General features: G+C 46.5%; 3 protein-coding genes across 14 annotated transcripts in view; 2 read left to right on the forward strand and 1 right to left on the reverse strand.

Moving 5' to 3' along the window:
* The window catches only part of LOC110827775 (atrial natriuretic peptide receptor 1), an 85,000-nt gene extending 82,825 nt beyond the window's left edge, over positions 1–2,175 (forward strand). For all 10 annotated transcript variants that reach the window (XM_087359663.1, XM_087359662.1, XM_022059756.2 and 7 more), the window contains one exon: positions 120–2,175. In XM_087359663.1, the coding sequence (XP_087215789.1) occupies positions 120–452 (333 nt within the window). In that variant the 3' untranslated portion in view covers positions 453–2,175. The remainder of the gene's footprint in view (positions 1–119) is intronic.
* On the reverse strand, positions 1,372–6,581 carry LOC110827778 (venom protease). 2 transcript variants are annotated; one of them, XM_022059768.2, is made up of 8 exons: positions 6,428–6,581; positions 5,275–5,420; positions 4,934–5,067; positions 4,257–4,426; positions 3,902–4,073; positions 3,517–3,761; positions 3,222–3,382; positions 1,372–2,737 (listed from the first exon to the last, which is right to left on the reverse strand). In XM_022059768.2, the coding sequence occupies exons 1-8, from the start codon at positions 6,516–6,518 to the stop codon at positions 2,576–2,578; spliced, it is 1,281 nt and encodes a 426-aa protein (XP_021915460.1). In that variant the 5' UTR covers positions 6,519–6,581; the 3' UTR covers positions 1,372–2,575. The 2 variants fall into 2 exon arrangements, with proteins under 2 accessions (XP_021915460.1, XP_021915461.1); XM_022059769.2 differs by having other exon boundaries at positions 5,275–5,436; positions 6,428–6,536.
* Positions 6,582–7,503: 922 nt separating this feature from the next.
* Positions 7,504–16,074, forward strand: part of Sema5c (Semaphorin 5c) — a 48,029-nt gene continuing 39,458 nt past the window's right edge. Inside the window, exon 1 of one of the 2 annotated variants that reach the window (XM_087359666.1) lies at positions 7,504–8,118. Coding sequence is in view for 1 of the 2 variants with exons in the window: in XM_087359665.1 (XP_087215791.1) it covers positions 8,040–8,094 (55 nt within the window). In the remaining variant the exon portion in view is untranslated. The remainder of the gene's footprint in view (positions 8,119–16,074) is intronic. The other variant, XM_087359665.1, reaches the window with a different exon arrangement.

The raw sequence follows: 16,074 nt of genomic DNA on the forward strand, positions 1-16,074 counted from the left end.
AGAAGACCACATGAACGTCCTTACCGCTGGCAGAGCCTGAAATCCGGACTTTTTAAGCCTCTGTTTCGCTCTTAACAACTGGGAGGTTGTGTTGATGTTGTTCTGTCCTTTTCTTTAAGGGAAAGGGCAAGGTCACGACCTACTGGCTCCTTGGCGAGAAGACGCCGTGCCTTTCGAACGCGGTGGGCGCGGCTGGCGTCGCCAACGCAGCGAGCAGCGTCGTCGCAGCTTCGGACGCCGCCCCCGCCCCCGCCCCCGCGTACTCGGTGTCCTTTTCGGCGCTGCCCGTCCTCTCCAGTAGAACCGGAAGTGCTTCGTCGCCCAAATCAAACAAAAGCAACAGCAGAGGTAACAATACGGCGCCCGCCGCCGCTCACAAGCTGAACAGCGTCGTTCACACGCCGAGGCCAAACGCCGCGACGCCTTTGCTGTCCAAGGACATTAGCGCGTAAAGTTGAAACTGAGACCCCTGGTGTACGTACAGTAGGCTTGATCGTTTTGATTTAGATCTGTTGTAACAGTTCATAACAACTTCGCTGACAGTGGCCCTTGGGCTAGAAGCTTTTCTGACGTCCCGCACTAGAAACCCTTCCTCTGAGGATCGTGGAAGACGTGAATTGTGCGACCTCAGTGACGAGAAACTGAGTCTGGGGTGGATTGAACTGGCATAAGTGATGGAAGAGGGAATCTGCTCTGAGGAGTTTTGTGACGGGATCCACTTGTGCCACCTGCCTAAAACTCTAACGCTAATAATTATTTATTGTGGTGGCACTCAGGGAAGACCACTAGCGAACTACTTTCAGGATCTCTCAGTCCCAGGAACAGCGCCGTAGTTTGAATCATGATTCTGCCAACAAACACAAAAAATGTAACCAACGCTGTTAAAGCTGATGCTATAGAAAATCGGCAAGTCCCTTGTAGTCAGAGCTTGTGTAAGAGTGGAACAAGTTTTTGATGTCCGAATTTGATTTTATCAGTTTGTAACCAGACATGAAATATTTGTGAGTGTAAGAATAAGTGTTCAGATTTAAGCTCCATTGTGATGTTAAGATAAGAAAATGTGTCAAATTCTGTTATTTCAGTATGAAATCGGAAGAAATTCAAAAATTAGTCTCCTTTTCAAAAGGATCGAGTTCTTCAACTTGAGTCATGTCACTCTCTCCTCTGCTGAGTAAAGCACAGAGCTTGTCCTTTTTAAAGTCGACCGCAGTCACTCAGCTGTCGTAAATGTTACGACCATGGATCGGTTAACTCCGGACTGCAAAGTCGAAGAATACGTAAGAATTGAACTTAGTTCAAAGCCGTGGAACATTTGTTAACTTCAGAATGTTGTCAGTGGTACTTAATCTCAGCATGTGAAATTATCAACGATTTCGTAACGTATCTTTAATTTATTTTGAAGATATAAATTGTCCTTTATAATAATATTTCATCTGCAGACCTATTAATACGAACGGCGTATCGGTTCAGAAATATTTTGTGGTGCAGGAACCACATTTACTCCTGGTTCCACCGCGGTGCATCGTTTTTGGCAAAGTGAATTTGGAGCCAGGAAAATTATGGTTTCACGAACTCTTATGAAATTTTCGTTTTGCAACTTAAACGCGTTCATCATTATGAATATTTGTGTGTCTTGCCTCATTGTCAGTGTTATACTAGTTATTTGTCCTGATCGATTTGAAATACAGACGATTATGTACAGAAATACGTGGGTCGTCTCGACTGTGTTAATAACCATAGCAATGTTAATAATTTTAAAAGTACCTGATTAAAGTGGCGTGTTACTTTCACCGGGGCTGTACCAACAATTCCTCAGACTGTCTCTTGCTTGCATCGCCAAAGCTGCGTTACGCAAATGTAATCGCATGTTGGAATATTCAGTTGTTTTTAAATTCGTGAACATAATTTGTCTTGGAGCGTGAATTGACGCCTGATGAATGGACCTGACGTCTTTCCTACGCCGTCTGCTACTGAACACAAGACAGAAATCGAGCAAATATCAAACAAAATGTGAATAAGTCCGGAGCAGATGACGGAGGAATCCGGGCGTCACGTGCAAAGGGAGTTCACGCCCCCTGTGAAGGTAGCAGTGGACCGAGAAGACTCCTGAAGGAAATTAGAGAATTGTTACGTCTGTTACCAGAAATCGATGCATAAATAACATTAAACGTAAAAGTGGCGTTAACTTATTTCAGTTTCAGGTCACCAATTCCCGCATTCCTTCCTGTCTCCTAGCATTCGCGTGACGTAATGCATCTGCGTCTTGCTTTCTGGGAAGATCCATTTCATCTCTAATCTTTGTCTTACGTGACAAGCGCGGAACGCAACCTTTCCAGCTTCCACATCCGTTGGTCAGTGAACAGACTGGCGAAATTCGACGTAGGAATGGATTATTACACAAGTTATCCAGCGATGTTGCATTCCGCGCTGTCAGGGTCGTATTTGTAGGTACGTACATTAATTAGTAACATCGGTTCATTAGACTAACGTCGTGAGACTGGAAAACCCATTATGGATTTGATTAATAACGTGCTTTTGGGTCAGCGTGTATCGAGACAACTTGTCATTCCGGTGTTCAAACGACGCATTTCTCGACGATCCACTGCAGGTAACTGTTGACACGAGTGTAGATGCCCGGGGTGTTGGGCTCCGCGCAGCGGATGCCCCAGGACACGACGCCAATTGTGGCCCATCGACCGCTTTGAAGCTGCAGCATCAGCGGCCCTCCGGAGTCGCCCTGACAAGCAAGAAAGTTACAGTTGCTCAGCTGGTCGAAAAATCTCCCGCCTTCTGCGGAATCGTGTTCACTTAAGCCAGAGGATTTTACTGATTTCACAACCCTGATGATGGTGGCAGCAATTTCCTCCAAGTCACAACAAAGACGAGATTCTGTGAGAGGGCGAAACACGTCGCCACGGCGATAATAGAAAGTCGGCCAGCGGAAATATTAGTGTGATCGTCGTAACCAACAAACCCCTTCGTTATCTGAGTTCATTTTATTAGACGCAAACCCCGTGCGAGGTGCTGATTCTTTTCTCGCAATTTTGACGAGGAAAAAGGGCAAAGTGTAAGGCCTACGAAACATGAACACCCGGTTCTCAATTGTCATTCAGTTCCCTGGCGACTTCTTCGACGAGCCATGTTTTCTCTCGCCGCCAAGACGCTAGGCAATGTTCTCGACAGGACCGCGTCGCGTTCATCGTGCGTTGAGGGATGCCTACCCGACAAGCGTCTCTGCCCCCTTCCTCCGCTCCCGCACACAGGGCTGTGTCCAGGACAGGTTGGGTGAAACGAGACTGGCAGCGACTCAGGTTCCACACAGGCACTGCCACCTCCATGAGCACCGGGCTGGGTAGACCGTGGTAATGTGTAGCGCCCCACCCTGGAAGCAGGAACAGTGGCACGACGTTGTTCAGAAATTCATCGACGACTCTCGGCGGTGATCAAGAAGAGCAGTACACGTGTTTGAACGAGCGATGTGTAACAAACATCCTGGTTTGGAGACGTGGCGCTTACCTGCCACGATGGCCGTCACTCTGTCCAAGTCCAGGCCGGGAGGAGGCAGGCACACCGGCCAGATGTACGAGTTGAAGGCCGCCCGCCGATGCAGCCTCAGAACTGCGATGTCGTTTTCATTGGTCGAGAACGAGAAATCCGGGTGTTCTTGAATGTCCACCAGCTGGAAGTTCTGAGCTCGAGTCTCATTGAAGCGACTGAGGTCATATTCGCCCAGACGAGCTGTTATGGGCTCCAAATTATCTCTGAAAAGACAGGACATGAGTACGAAAACTTTCTACGCGTTCAGAAAAAATAAATAAATTGTGAGACGTCCAACCACTGGGGCAAAGCGAAGAGTTGCTCCTCCAGGGTTACAGAAACAGGCGAATGAGCAAGGACGTACCTGTAGTGGACGCAGTGCGCGGCCGTCAGCACATGTAAGTCCGTAATGAGCACCCCGCCACAGAAATGGACACCCTTGCCCGTGAGCAGTGCGACCATCCACGGCCACCCTTCGGGGTCTGCAGGCTCTCCGCTAGCAACGCGCTTGCCAGCCGCTGTGCTCACCCCACACCCTGGGGCAGAAAGTGCGTCGCTAAACAATAGAAACCTCGAATTCTAAGATTTGTAGGTACGCTTCGGACTAGTTCCAACAGATATGAATACAGAATTTCCATCGGGAAACTATTTGTAGGAGGTTATCAGGTCGCGTCCCATCAAACCGGGACCGACCGTGCGTATCAGGGACGAACACTGACCTCTGACCTGAGGTGGGGTGGAGCCCTGTGAATCGCTGACGGGCGGGGATGTCCCAGGTACACCCGAGTCAATGGCAGGCAGCAGACCTGCAGCCTCTGATCCAGGAAGGCCTCCCGCGCTGGACGTGCCGCTGTTCTCCTGTCCCGCCGGACAACACACGCCAACGTACCTGGAAACCGCACGTCACACCAAGATCAGGTTCTTCTGGGCCCTGGGGCTCTCTTTTGTCTCTAATTTCACTCAGGATACGGTCATCCGTTGGTGACAACCAAATTAATATTTCCACATTCCGAGTTCAAAGTGAATTATCGAGCTGGTGCGATTAATGCAATCCGTCGGGTGTTCGAACACAGAGCCGCTGCGTTCCTTATTGTCTGTAGGGTTCTTACGTGCAGAGCAGAGGCCAAATGTGTTTGTAGCTCACAAGTATTTGGGCCAATGTCAGAGCAGCTCTGGACACGAAGAGGGCGTATCCCCTTCCTGCTTTCACAAAAGTTCCGACCTCAATCGCGTTTCGCCAGAAGCTTCCGTCTACTGTTCGCTGTGGACGGCGCGTAATGATTTCTGCGTTCGGTCCGGACTCTTTCCAGCGCGTCGCTGTCACAGCGTGTCCATTTCATCATCGAAAAAGGGAACAGCCACTGTATCGGAATACGAACGTGTTTGCTGTACTCACCGACCCTCAATGACGCATGCGTAGTCGAGCAGGGTGTTGGAGGTGCGGTGTTCCCCGAAGAGGCAGTACTGCAGGTGGCGACAGCGTCCCGTCTTGCCTCCCGGGACCGCGCATTCCTGATAGCCCTCGTCCGGCTGCAAACGTCGTGATTCTGTTTTAAATAGGCCACGGCTCTCAGATGACGGACCGGAGTTTTGATCCGTGGGTTTCTCTTTGTTACGAATTCGAATGTTCAAATAGGAACTGCCTTCCGGAGCCATTACATATTAAGATTCGAACGTTGTGTATGAGTGAGTCACGTGGGGACCCTACTTGGTGCTGATAGCAGCAGGTGAACTCACCCTCAAGACGCCCAGAAGTCGCGCCTCGCCGCCGCCCACCGTCGTCTCCAGTTGTCTTACAAACCGACGACTCTCGTTGCTGGCGCTCCCACGTGACCGCGACGCCAGGTCCAGAGGAGGAGGACGCGCCGACACGCCACCTGCCACTGGAACCGACAACGACTGTCCGAAAGAAAGGACGAACCAACGTCTGTTCAGGTTTTTAGTAAAGGGAGGATAATATTAAAAAGGGCATCAAAGCGAAAGGGTGAGGGGTGTGGACTGGATCCAGCCGGCTTACGTTAGAGTGCAGTGGCGGTCCTCTGTGAACATATTTTCCATAAAAGACGGGGAATTTCTGGGCCATCTGAGCGACAATCAGCTTATCAAGAATGACTCTGCTAAGTCTCATAATCGGTCCGTGGGCGATGATGGCGTACTGAGAGGGCGGATGCGCACTTCCGCTGCGCAGTGAATCTAAATCCGAGACTCGTTATCTCGGATGCAGGAAGCATCTTTCCGCCTGGCGTCTGCAGCGGTAACCAGGCAACCAGTCAATTCCTCTGATAAATTAATTCCTGATTTTTGCCCACAGCAAGTTCCGAATAAAAAGAGAGCCCAGTGTTCGCGTTGTTATGAACATCTTCCTCACGCTCTTGAAATTCCCACCGCAAAAGGAGAGCCAGAATAATTTATTCGATCATTTCAGAAAATAAAATCATTAATAATGCATCAGACTTCACATTTTCATCTGTATCGAATCGCCTCATGAATCAAATTACTAAAAAAAACTCTCGCGTCGTGCCTTTGCGAGGGCCGAGTACAGACAGGCGAAGATGCTCTGCGGCACAGAGGCAAACCGATGCTGGCTTCAGGCTCCGGCCGCTTTAGTACCGCGTATCAATTGGACAAGGTGTCTGTGTGTGTGAGTTCTGCTGGACCAGTAAGAGCTAACGCCCCAAATGCGTATTGTGGATCGGATAGACGGACATAAAGATGTTATTTGTTTTACAGCGTACAGAGCGGCTAACAAAACCCATTGAAAATCCTCAAAATATTAGTCTTGTGGGGGTAATATTGCACTCTTTTAAAAGGAACATGTGTTCGACATTGTCCAGTGTCGATCATAATTTCCTGCAATGAATCAACCTTTCTCTGTGACGTACGTACTTACCGCCATTACCAGACGGTGTCTGTGTGCTGACATCCAACAGCAGGAGCACAGCGAGTGCTGACAGGCTGACACGCAACACGCGGGACTTCATCTTCGTCTCTGCTCAGACGATGTCAACGCAGCGATGAGGGTGCCATCTGCCTGAGTCACTCGCGGACTGATAACGCCTGCTCCCAGCCACGAATAGCGAAATTGTTTCTGAACGCTGTCCCGAGCCAGATAAACCCAGTCCCGACTCTCGCAGCTTGTTTCTCTGAAGTTAATTTTAATGCATAACTTTGGTTGGAAAGCATGACGAAAAGAGACCACTGGAAAGATCTAGGCGTAGGTGGGAGGATAATATTAAAATGAAGGGAATGGGGTGTGATGTGAGGACTGCGTTAATCTGTTTCAGGACAGTGAAAGGATGGCGGGCTTTCGTGAACACGGGAATGAACGTTCAAGTCAGTTGTACAGGGAAGTATATTGACCAACTGAGCAACTGTCAGCTTCCTAAGAAGGACTCTGCTGCATGGAGTTAGTAGATTATTTGTTCTGTCCCTCGTGCGTGCTACGTGGCTTGGCCACCTTCGCCACTGAATAATTACTCAGAGGAGTAGGTCTGCAAGAAATGTTGTTATTCTTATGTTGTTGAAGAAAACGGAAGTATCAGACGTTCTTGAGTTAAAAATGTCCCTTCTCTTTAGTAGGATATAGTTTTTAAGGTGCATTTTAATTAACGTAATTACTTTTCTGTGTTATGGTCTTAATTGTTTTTACGGGTCTGTAGGTCTAAAACAGCTGATGTAACAGCATTTCGCTTTCTTTCTGGTTGGCACACACTTTCACTTAGATCTATTCGTTCTTAATCAAATATTAGTTCTATTTACTTTCTTACTTCCGTTGATCTCCACGAAATCAGGCCGGAAGCGAGTGGATAATAATTCAAAATTTCAAACATTGGCAGAACTTACAAGTGCTGGCCTTGATGTGTTTCATTTGTTCGGTCTTAATTAAAAAAAAACTGTGGGATTTGAGGTACGTTAGGTGTTGTTACGTAGAGAAATTATGTATTGAACTATTGATCAACCTGCTGTTGGCAAACAAAAGAGTAACGAAATGCAAAAATGGCGGTTTTATGTGTGTTGTGATGTGTGTCATAAAATATACGTGTTTTTAAGGAACTGAAATGAGAAATCATTTTAAGGATAGCCAGATTTACCAAACTTATTCAGAGCCGTAAGCACAGATATTAAATGACTGATGAGTGAAGAAAGGTACTTCCAACCTTAATAAACTTGTGTAGTGGGTTCCATAATCCAATATTCAGCCATGTCATGTCAGTTGGCTGGAAACTGACTATTGAGTAGTTAAGTGGCAAAGTGTGTGTGTGTTCAGTAATGAACTTGTCAACTATACGAACAAAATGTAATATACAGGCTTCAAAAGTGAGAGCCTGTGAGGTATCTGAGGCTTTTATGAGAAGAGCTGTTGATTAAATATCATGAAAATTGGTGTACTAGATGCCATCATCACCTTCAATGGTGCCAATATTTGTAGAATGAAAGTGTTGAACATCTTGGTAACAGTGTGCAAAGAGCTCTTTGACAACAAGAGGGAGGCTGAAAGCTGAATGAGCCAAAAGGAGAAAAAGGAAAGGAAGAAGAATGAAGAAGGAGAAAACCAAGGTGATCATCAAACAGTGCTGTAGCGTAAGTTAATGATCCCATTGGCTTCTTTCTTAGAACTAGCTTTTATTTCCTCAGAGAATATTTTACCTTACATTATGGAACTTTTTATAGCACTTAATGAGTACAATTAAAATAATTTGTGCAAATTGCAGAAATTACACATTGTGCTCCTAAATATGTGAAGAAAACTTAAGGGTTCCCTGTAAAAGAATGAAGCTTACAGATTTAATAATTTTCCTTACACAGCTTCAGATTTGCACAACTTGACAGCAAGAGACATTTTATTCTACAATTATTTATTTATTTAAATGAGCACTGCCTAATTGTGAACTGAATATATAGATCTACATTTTAGTTGCAAAATACAGGAAAGGAAAAATGTGTTAAGAATTTCAAAACAGAACAGAATTCATTTGCATTCTGTAGATCCGTCATATGCCTAAAGCCAAGAATAGAATACTTGCTCCTAATACACATATAAATCACATGGTTATGGCAGTAATTCACAGTCAGGTACTGTATTACTGCGGAATGATTGCACATGAAAGCTTGCATGTATATAAAATAGCTGAGAATTTTTGGTTGAGGTAAATTCTTCAATTGAGTACAGTTTAACTTAGATCGTGGTTCAGACTTTCATATTGGACATTTATAGATGTAGCAAAAGCCTTAAATCTTGTTTCATTTGAAAGAATATTAAATTTGATTTGAGTAGGTTGGTACATTAGTTGTTCACATCAAAATACACTTTAACTCTCAATAAAAAAAAGAGACATTTCACCTGCACTGATAATTGTCAGGTCCCTATTTCTTTTATAATATCATTAACATTTAAGAGTAAAGAGCCAAGTGCCGAGCCATGAGGTACTCCATACTTGAGAGACAGTCTTTCCAATAAACAATCCCTTTGTGACTTATTTGAACTGTGTGGGTCCTATTTGCAAGGCAGGTCTGTATAAGCTTACATGTGATACCACGTCTGAGAGTATTTTGTTGTTAGTGCAGTCGGATGGTTCAGACAGATCCAGAAGAATTCTGCTGTGTATAATTTGCCATTAAGAAGGCCAATTACATTGTCCAGAATTGAGAAAATTGCATCTTTCGTGGATTTATTTTTTCTGAAGCCATATTATAACAAACAAAAATTTCTGTTTCTCAAATGATGACATGTTTAGAGATTACTTTTTCAGGTTTTTTGATAAAACTTGTATGATTACAAACAACGGTTGATTGAACAGCGTTAAATATTATCAGTGGGACGTGACTAATTCGTATTTATCATCCGCATACAGAATGAGAAAATATTCCTTGAATTTGTGGGAGCACTTAGTACTACTTGGTTCCACGAGATGGCGGGCGCGTCTTTGTTTAATATTGGATTCAAAGAGAGTTCCCTCATAGATGGCGAGACGGTTGATTGTCAGGGACGTTTCTGTTTCTGTTTTGTTCATTTAACGACGCTTTCCAACAATACAGCGTGGAATGAACGGACAGTGGTGGATGATGAATTTGGAAAAGATGTGGAAGGAACCGGTCGCGGCCTCCTTTCAGGTACAATACGGGTATTTGCTCGGACGAACTGAGGTAAATCGGGAAAAAGCTCAGTCAGGACAGCGGGTCTCCTTTCACACCTGTAAACTACGCAACTGGAAGAACGTAGAGCGGTCCAAGAACGCGGTTGATTGGTCTATATTTAACACTACTACATCAACTGTGTCTGATGATTGTTAGTGGTGGCTGAGTGTGGACGCATGTAAAAATAATGGGGGGTAGACAGCTCTTGGCCTGTTTCACGGTCACGTGATCACGAGCGATGGTATCGGGGCTAATGGGCCCGGCCCTTCCTGTCAACGTCAGGCTCCTAGACCCGAAAATACAGCAGGAACTGAGTGCAAAGCCGCGTGTTTTCCAAATACAGTGTCTCGGGCCTTTTGTTCGTCTATTGCAGACCTGATGGCGTCATTGCTTGTTGCATTTTACTTAAATATTTACCATACCAAAGGAAATGTTGTGATTTAAATTTGTAAGTCCTGTTAAGATTTATCTCAGTTTCGGTACTGTGAGTCGTTTGGTCTGAACTTCGCGTAAAGTGAGTGCTGTGTTAAGAAAGTCAGTTCCGCCAACAACTGTCTGTGTCTACCTGCAGAAGCTAAACTTTGAAGTTCAGCTTTTAATCATTCCATTATGGAGGCGGTAGGACTTGTGTCGCTGAAGACACCTCCTTCCTATTCGAAAAGTCCCGACTTCGATTCGCGACCTAGAGGCCGGCTGTTATATGACTGAAGTGTGTCGTGGGTCTCCTCAGGCCCTCCAGACAAGTTATGACATCGGTCAAACACCAGTTTTCGTTCCAGATGATTCAAAATCATACTTTCATTTCACGCTATGAAGTTTATGAAGCGAGTTGTAGTAAGCCAGTTCGAACCAGGTCGCCTGCGTGTTTCTGTGAACGCCCGTCCCCGGCAGGAAGTCCACTCGCTCCCTGACACCGAATCAGAAAGACGCCTTAGTTCTCCCTCTGCTTAATTCAGCACCACGCAGAGGTTATTATCAACTTCTGCAGCAGATGGAGTTGAGTGTTTACCTTCACGCCCCGTCCGCTTTATCCCGAGGGCGGTGCTGGACAGTACTCTGGTACAAATAGAACAAATTCCAGCGCATCACCGAAAGTTGTGATGGTGGGCAAATGCCGTGCGAGAACAAAGACGTTTCAGATCCACAATTTGACGATCTGGTGTTCCAGCCGGTAGCAGCGAGTGACCGCCATGGGTCCCAGGGTGGGGCCTTCGTCTGGCTTTTCCCTACCTGTTGAGGGTCCTTAAGATTTATTGCAGATAACACTGCAAGGGCTCCAGTCTGCCTGTTTCCCCGGAGCCACTGGCTTCACGCTCAAGGCTTCTTGTAACAGGAGACGCCCAAGCGTATGGAGAATGTCTGTCAGATTCCCCCTGTTGGTGGAAATATTGCGCGTTGAGGGCCGGATTAACTCGCTCCATGTACACCCCTGATCTGAACACCTGTGATTCTTCTTGTTTTGGTGTGGTCGCATTTTTACTTTGCACGAAGTGCACAAGATGAACGCAGACTACCTAACGGATTTAGATTAAACTTGGTATTGAGGGCCAACACAAAACGTTGTCAAGCGAATTAAAAATTTGTGTATTTGCCAGTTCTTCAGGACTTGCTGAGCGGTAAAGAAAGCTCAGCCTGAAGGACCACCCCTTCTCAGCTGTGCTTATTTAGCAGGCAACCGACCCACTCTACATGGCGTGTGGCTCTTGTGAACGCGGTGATGAACCTTCTGGTGCCATGGAAGGCAAGGAATTGCTTGACTGTGTGAGCGACTGCTAGCTTATCAAGAACGTTTCTGCTCCGTGGTGTCGGCATAAATTGTTGCAGATGTCATGAAATCGAACCGTCTTGAGTCGGGAGGTCGCCGGTTCAAATCTCGGTACAGACCCCGTCGCCGCCCTGAGACCGCGAAACCCCTCGGTCCGCTTCAGCCGTTCCACGTGCCAGAAGGACGCATATTTGGTAAGGTTGCAAAAAGGGGAGGTGTGTTTGGAATGTGGTGTCACAAAATAAATTTGGCAACGCTGCTCTGGGACAGCTGGGGTGGAGACACGACAGTTGACAATCGTTGTCACCATTCTTCGAAACCTGTCCCTCCTTGTAATGCTGAAGGTTGCCCTTTCTTTATCCTCAAAATGTTTTTTGGGTAATTTCTTATCAGTTTTCGTCCAGGACAGTACGACGCTGCACTTGTAATGCAGAATCACTTAATGCGAAAGCTGTTCGATGCAGTACATTTACGCGGATTCCCACTCGCTCCTGTCTCTTTCAACTGCTTCATTGCTGGAATTGAAACTTGTGGTCCGGCTGGGGGCGTTCGTACGTACCAGGGTTACTTATTCGCAGCTTAAGGAAGGAAAAACTGAGTGACACGCGGCTGTTAGTTGCAGGAGGGCTTGTTAGAAATACGGAAGATGCTGTTTCACGGCTTTTAACTGCGTGTGACTGGCCTTCGAGGTGCGACGTAGGCCTAGAGAGTGTTGGGTACATTCGTTTTTGTACATTGGCAAGACTGAAAAATCATTGTGGCCCAGTATTTAATTTGGTTGACAATTTTTAGAGCGGCCTGTACATTAATCACCTAATTTCGTCTGAATGAAAAGTAACGCGGGTTTAAAAAGCCGGTACAGTAATTTTCACCTTCGCAAGCTCGTTGATTATTTAACGACGTCATCGTAACTTTGTATGTTTTGTAAAAAGTCATGATATGTTAGAATGATTCCGGGGATTATTTGGCGGACAGCGTCGAAACGTTTCGAAGGTACTGCTCCACAGGTTACGAAGAGAAACTGAAGAAAACCATGAAAATCGCATTCCGTGGGCCTACAACCGGTTGTGCCACGACATGACGACGTCTGCTGTCAGAGTTGGTCCTCCTCCTCAGCGTCCGTTCCGTCACAGTCAACTTGTTTCATGCGGACTCTCAAGTTAAGTGCAGCTTCCTGGGCCCCCCCCCCCTCCTACGAAAGAGCCAATTAGCCAGTTCTGCCCAGAACACGTCCTCCGTACAGCCAACGCATACGAAATCGTGATGTCCTTTTAATTGCACCAGAGGCTTGAAGTGTCCTTGTCCAGTGTTTTGGTGGGGCGCAGCCCTCCAGGCGCCACAGCGAGTGGGCTCAGGAATGAAGACACTGACCTTGAGTGACCTGTCAACCCATGGCACGCAGTCAGCACTGGCTGCTTGAAACTCTGGCCGCACGATTCGATCGATCGATCGATCGATTGTATGGGCTGCTCACATTTATGGTGCCCGTGTATTTATCAATCGCTTCGGATGTCGTTTAACGATTTTTTTCAGCTGCACAGGTTATTTACTGTCGACCAAGATGAAAGTATCATGAAGACCAAGTAGGTGGTGGCCTATTTCAAACTGGTGCGACGGCCACTTGCAACTTCTCCGAAACGTCGGAAAATATACACCATTGGACACGACGGTATATTCGTCTCTTAGGACGAGAGGCCAAGCTTCCCGCCTCACGATGCAGTAGGAATGATAACATCAGATCATCCCCACGCGTGAGGCGAGAGTCCGAACAGTGGTGGCGTCACGTGACGTCTGCCCTCGGAGGAAAGGGTCCTGATACTTTTTATGGGCTTCTAGGGGGGGGGGGGGGGCTTCCTGCTGCTGAATATAAATCACTGTTTGTGGCTGTCTCAGGTGCGTTACCTAGGACACACACAAAGTCGAGTCGCCCAGCCGCGTTGCTTTATTCAGCTTGACAAAGAGTTGTGGTCTCGTACGTGTTAATGTTCCCAGGTTATGAGGCGGGTCACATGGCCCCACAGTTCGGCTGACTTCGTTTCTTCGTCGCTTTGTGCTTCGTACGAATTCTGTGCATTCAGACCGCGAAGCAGAATAGATTTTGCAGTCCTACCAGTGAATGATCATGTATGGCGCTCAAGTTGCTGCTGAATCTAAAATATTGGAACCAAAGTGTGGGAAACTGGCAGTTGCTTAGTCGACCAAGACAGTTCACTCCTTTCGTGTTCCTTTCCTTGTTTGCGATAGTAATAAGGAAAACTGTGTGAGACTTCAGGTTCTCACAGCGACGAGCGTCTGTTGCTAATTTGTTCTCTGCTTTTAGATGCGCTCTTGCCACATGCCCACAAAATCAAGCAAGTCTCTGGCTTTGAAACGCCGATCTCCAGGATGTGAGCCAGATTCTTACTGCAGTTCGCCCTTTGTAATACAAGGCACCGCCATTAACATTTTTTCATAAAATACATCACTTTCGTCTTGTGTGTACAATAAAAAGACATTTTGACCTCCATTCATTTAATGGAAGAATGTAATATAGTAACCTAAAACCGTTTTGTTGCCTGTAAATAATTTCTCCTTGTCGCAATCTTCGGCGAACAACAGTTGAATACCAATTTTGATGCCGGTTTGTGACAAAAGGTTCGTGTTCGGGACGCAACTCGGTAGTGACTTCTTTCTTAGTGTGGCATACCTGCGGTCCATATTTCTGGCGTCAGTGGACAATGCCTCCAGTACGGCAGAGCGACGGCGGGGACCAGTAAATCATGCTTCATGGACGTCTGGCTCCCCACCCCTTGCCTGTCCTATTCAGTTCCACCCCGCATTTGATCGAGGTCATCTGGAAAAGTGAGGGCGAGTGGGGCTCTAAAGTGGAAACATTTTCTAAGAAACCTTTTCGTAACGAACGTCGGCGTTGGTTTATGAGATTTGAAATTCTTTGCTTTCTGCCCTCGAAGGGCTTCTTCAGTCCAGGTCTGTGATGAAGTCTTTGCTGTGTTAATGAAGGAAGTGCTCCTACAGAGAGGGATGAAGTGAGAGGGGCTGAAGAAAACCACGTAATGAGGAGATTCACAAAATATTATTAGGATGATTCAGTCGGAGCAAGGGCGAGATGAGAAATACGTACAAAATTTGGGGTAATATTCATGAAGGGTGGAGGTTACACGGAAGACCTGACGTAATAGATAGGAGAATAATATTAAAGTGGATTTCAGGAAAATAGGGGCGGAAGATGTGGACTGGATCTTCTGGCTCAGGATAGAAATGTTTTTTTGTTTTTTTGTGAACATGGTAATAAACCGGCGTGGTTCATAAAAGGCAGGGATTTCTTGAACAGCTGAGCAACCGTGAGGTGTTTGAAGAGAACGCTGGCTTCACGGAGTTCACAATAGACGCAAAGACTTTCAGTGTGTGATTCGAAGAACGCCATTTTGTTCGTCGCATCGGCCGCGAGTTGCGGGCCGCGGGTTTACGCTGTCGGAACTTAGCAGCAGAGTCGCGTTTGTTGGGCGCAGTTGGCTGTTGAACCGATGGAAAGCGTCGCCTTTGCTGTGTGCCGGGAGACAGATAAAGGGATTAACTGGGAAGGGCCTGGTGTTTGCTGTTGACTTTTCTGTGGAAGAGATAAAGGCCACAGCCAGTCTTAAATTTGGTGAACAGCGGCGCATGGGAAGTGGATCAGGCGCTGTGGGCTCTAGAACGGAGAGCAGAATTGAAGTAACATTTTATAGGAACTGGTGAGCACAGAAAGTAAAGATGGACGGAGCTGGGCTACGAGAGGGTGCAGATATACTTGCTAGAGGCCAGACTGATGCCTTGCCTGTGGTGGGGTAATCGGTGGCGTATGCGAGGAGCTACTTTATCGCTCGGAAACCAAAGTCAGTCGTCGTCTACTTATTTCGGCGACGCATCAATCCCGTGACCTGTTTCGACTAAAGTTCTACCTTCCGCCTTTCTTCCTGCCGTGCCTGGCCCTCGGCTTACGCTTTTTCTTAAATTCCTTCATCGCTGACTTCGTGTCTCCTTCAGTCGCGTTAATTTCGTTCCGTGAGTATAAAAACCGAAATTTACATATTTTCTACCGAAGTGACACTTACGTGAGTTTAGGGCGTAATGGGCCTGCAATTTTCTTCTGTATTGATCTCACAATTCGACAAAAAACCTTTCCTCTAGGCCTCGTTGTTCAACGGCGCTTTTAACAACTCACACTAAGTAGCGCTGAATGACAAGTTGGTAGGTAAGCGAGTAATCAGTTGGAAAGGATGTGGAAGGAGGCGGTCCAGGTTAAAATTTAAGTTCCAGCGTTTTCCGTAGAGTGACTGAAGGTAATTTCTGAAAGCCTCGGTAGAAAAGGCTGTCTCTGAGGTGAGGTGTGAACCCCGGATCTCGCGAATACGATTTCCCAATCGCTGGTTTATCTAAGATTTTTACGAAATTTTTTTGTGATAAGGCAGCCTATTGTCAGCGTGTAATCAGCAGTTCAATTTCAGAAATAATCGCCTTATTCTCGATGGAGTAAGATAGTCATTTTTCCTTGTATTTGTCAGTCTGCCGCCTCATCGGCCATCGATCACAGCGGGACGAGACCGTCTGGGGTCTTCCTTCAGAAGTTGCGAGCTCTCCAGTCCAAATTCCATCTTTGC

The sequence above is a fragment of the Zootermopsis nevadensis genome, unplaced genomic scaffold (assembly GCF_977971745.1).
Source record: "Zootermopsis nevadensis isolate Lab colony 2312 unplaced genomic scaffold, Znev_1.0 Znev_ptg000032l, whole genome shotgun sequence".
NCBI lineage: Eukaryota > Metazoa > Arthropoda > Insecta > Blattodea > Termopsidae > Zootermopsis > Zootermopsis nevadensis.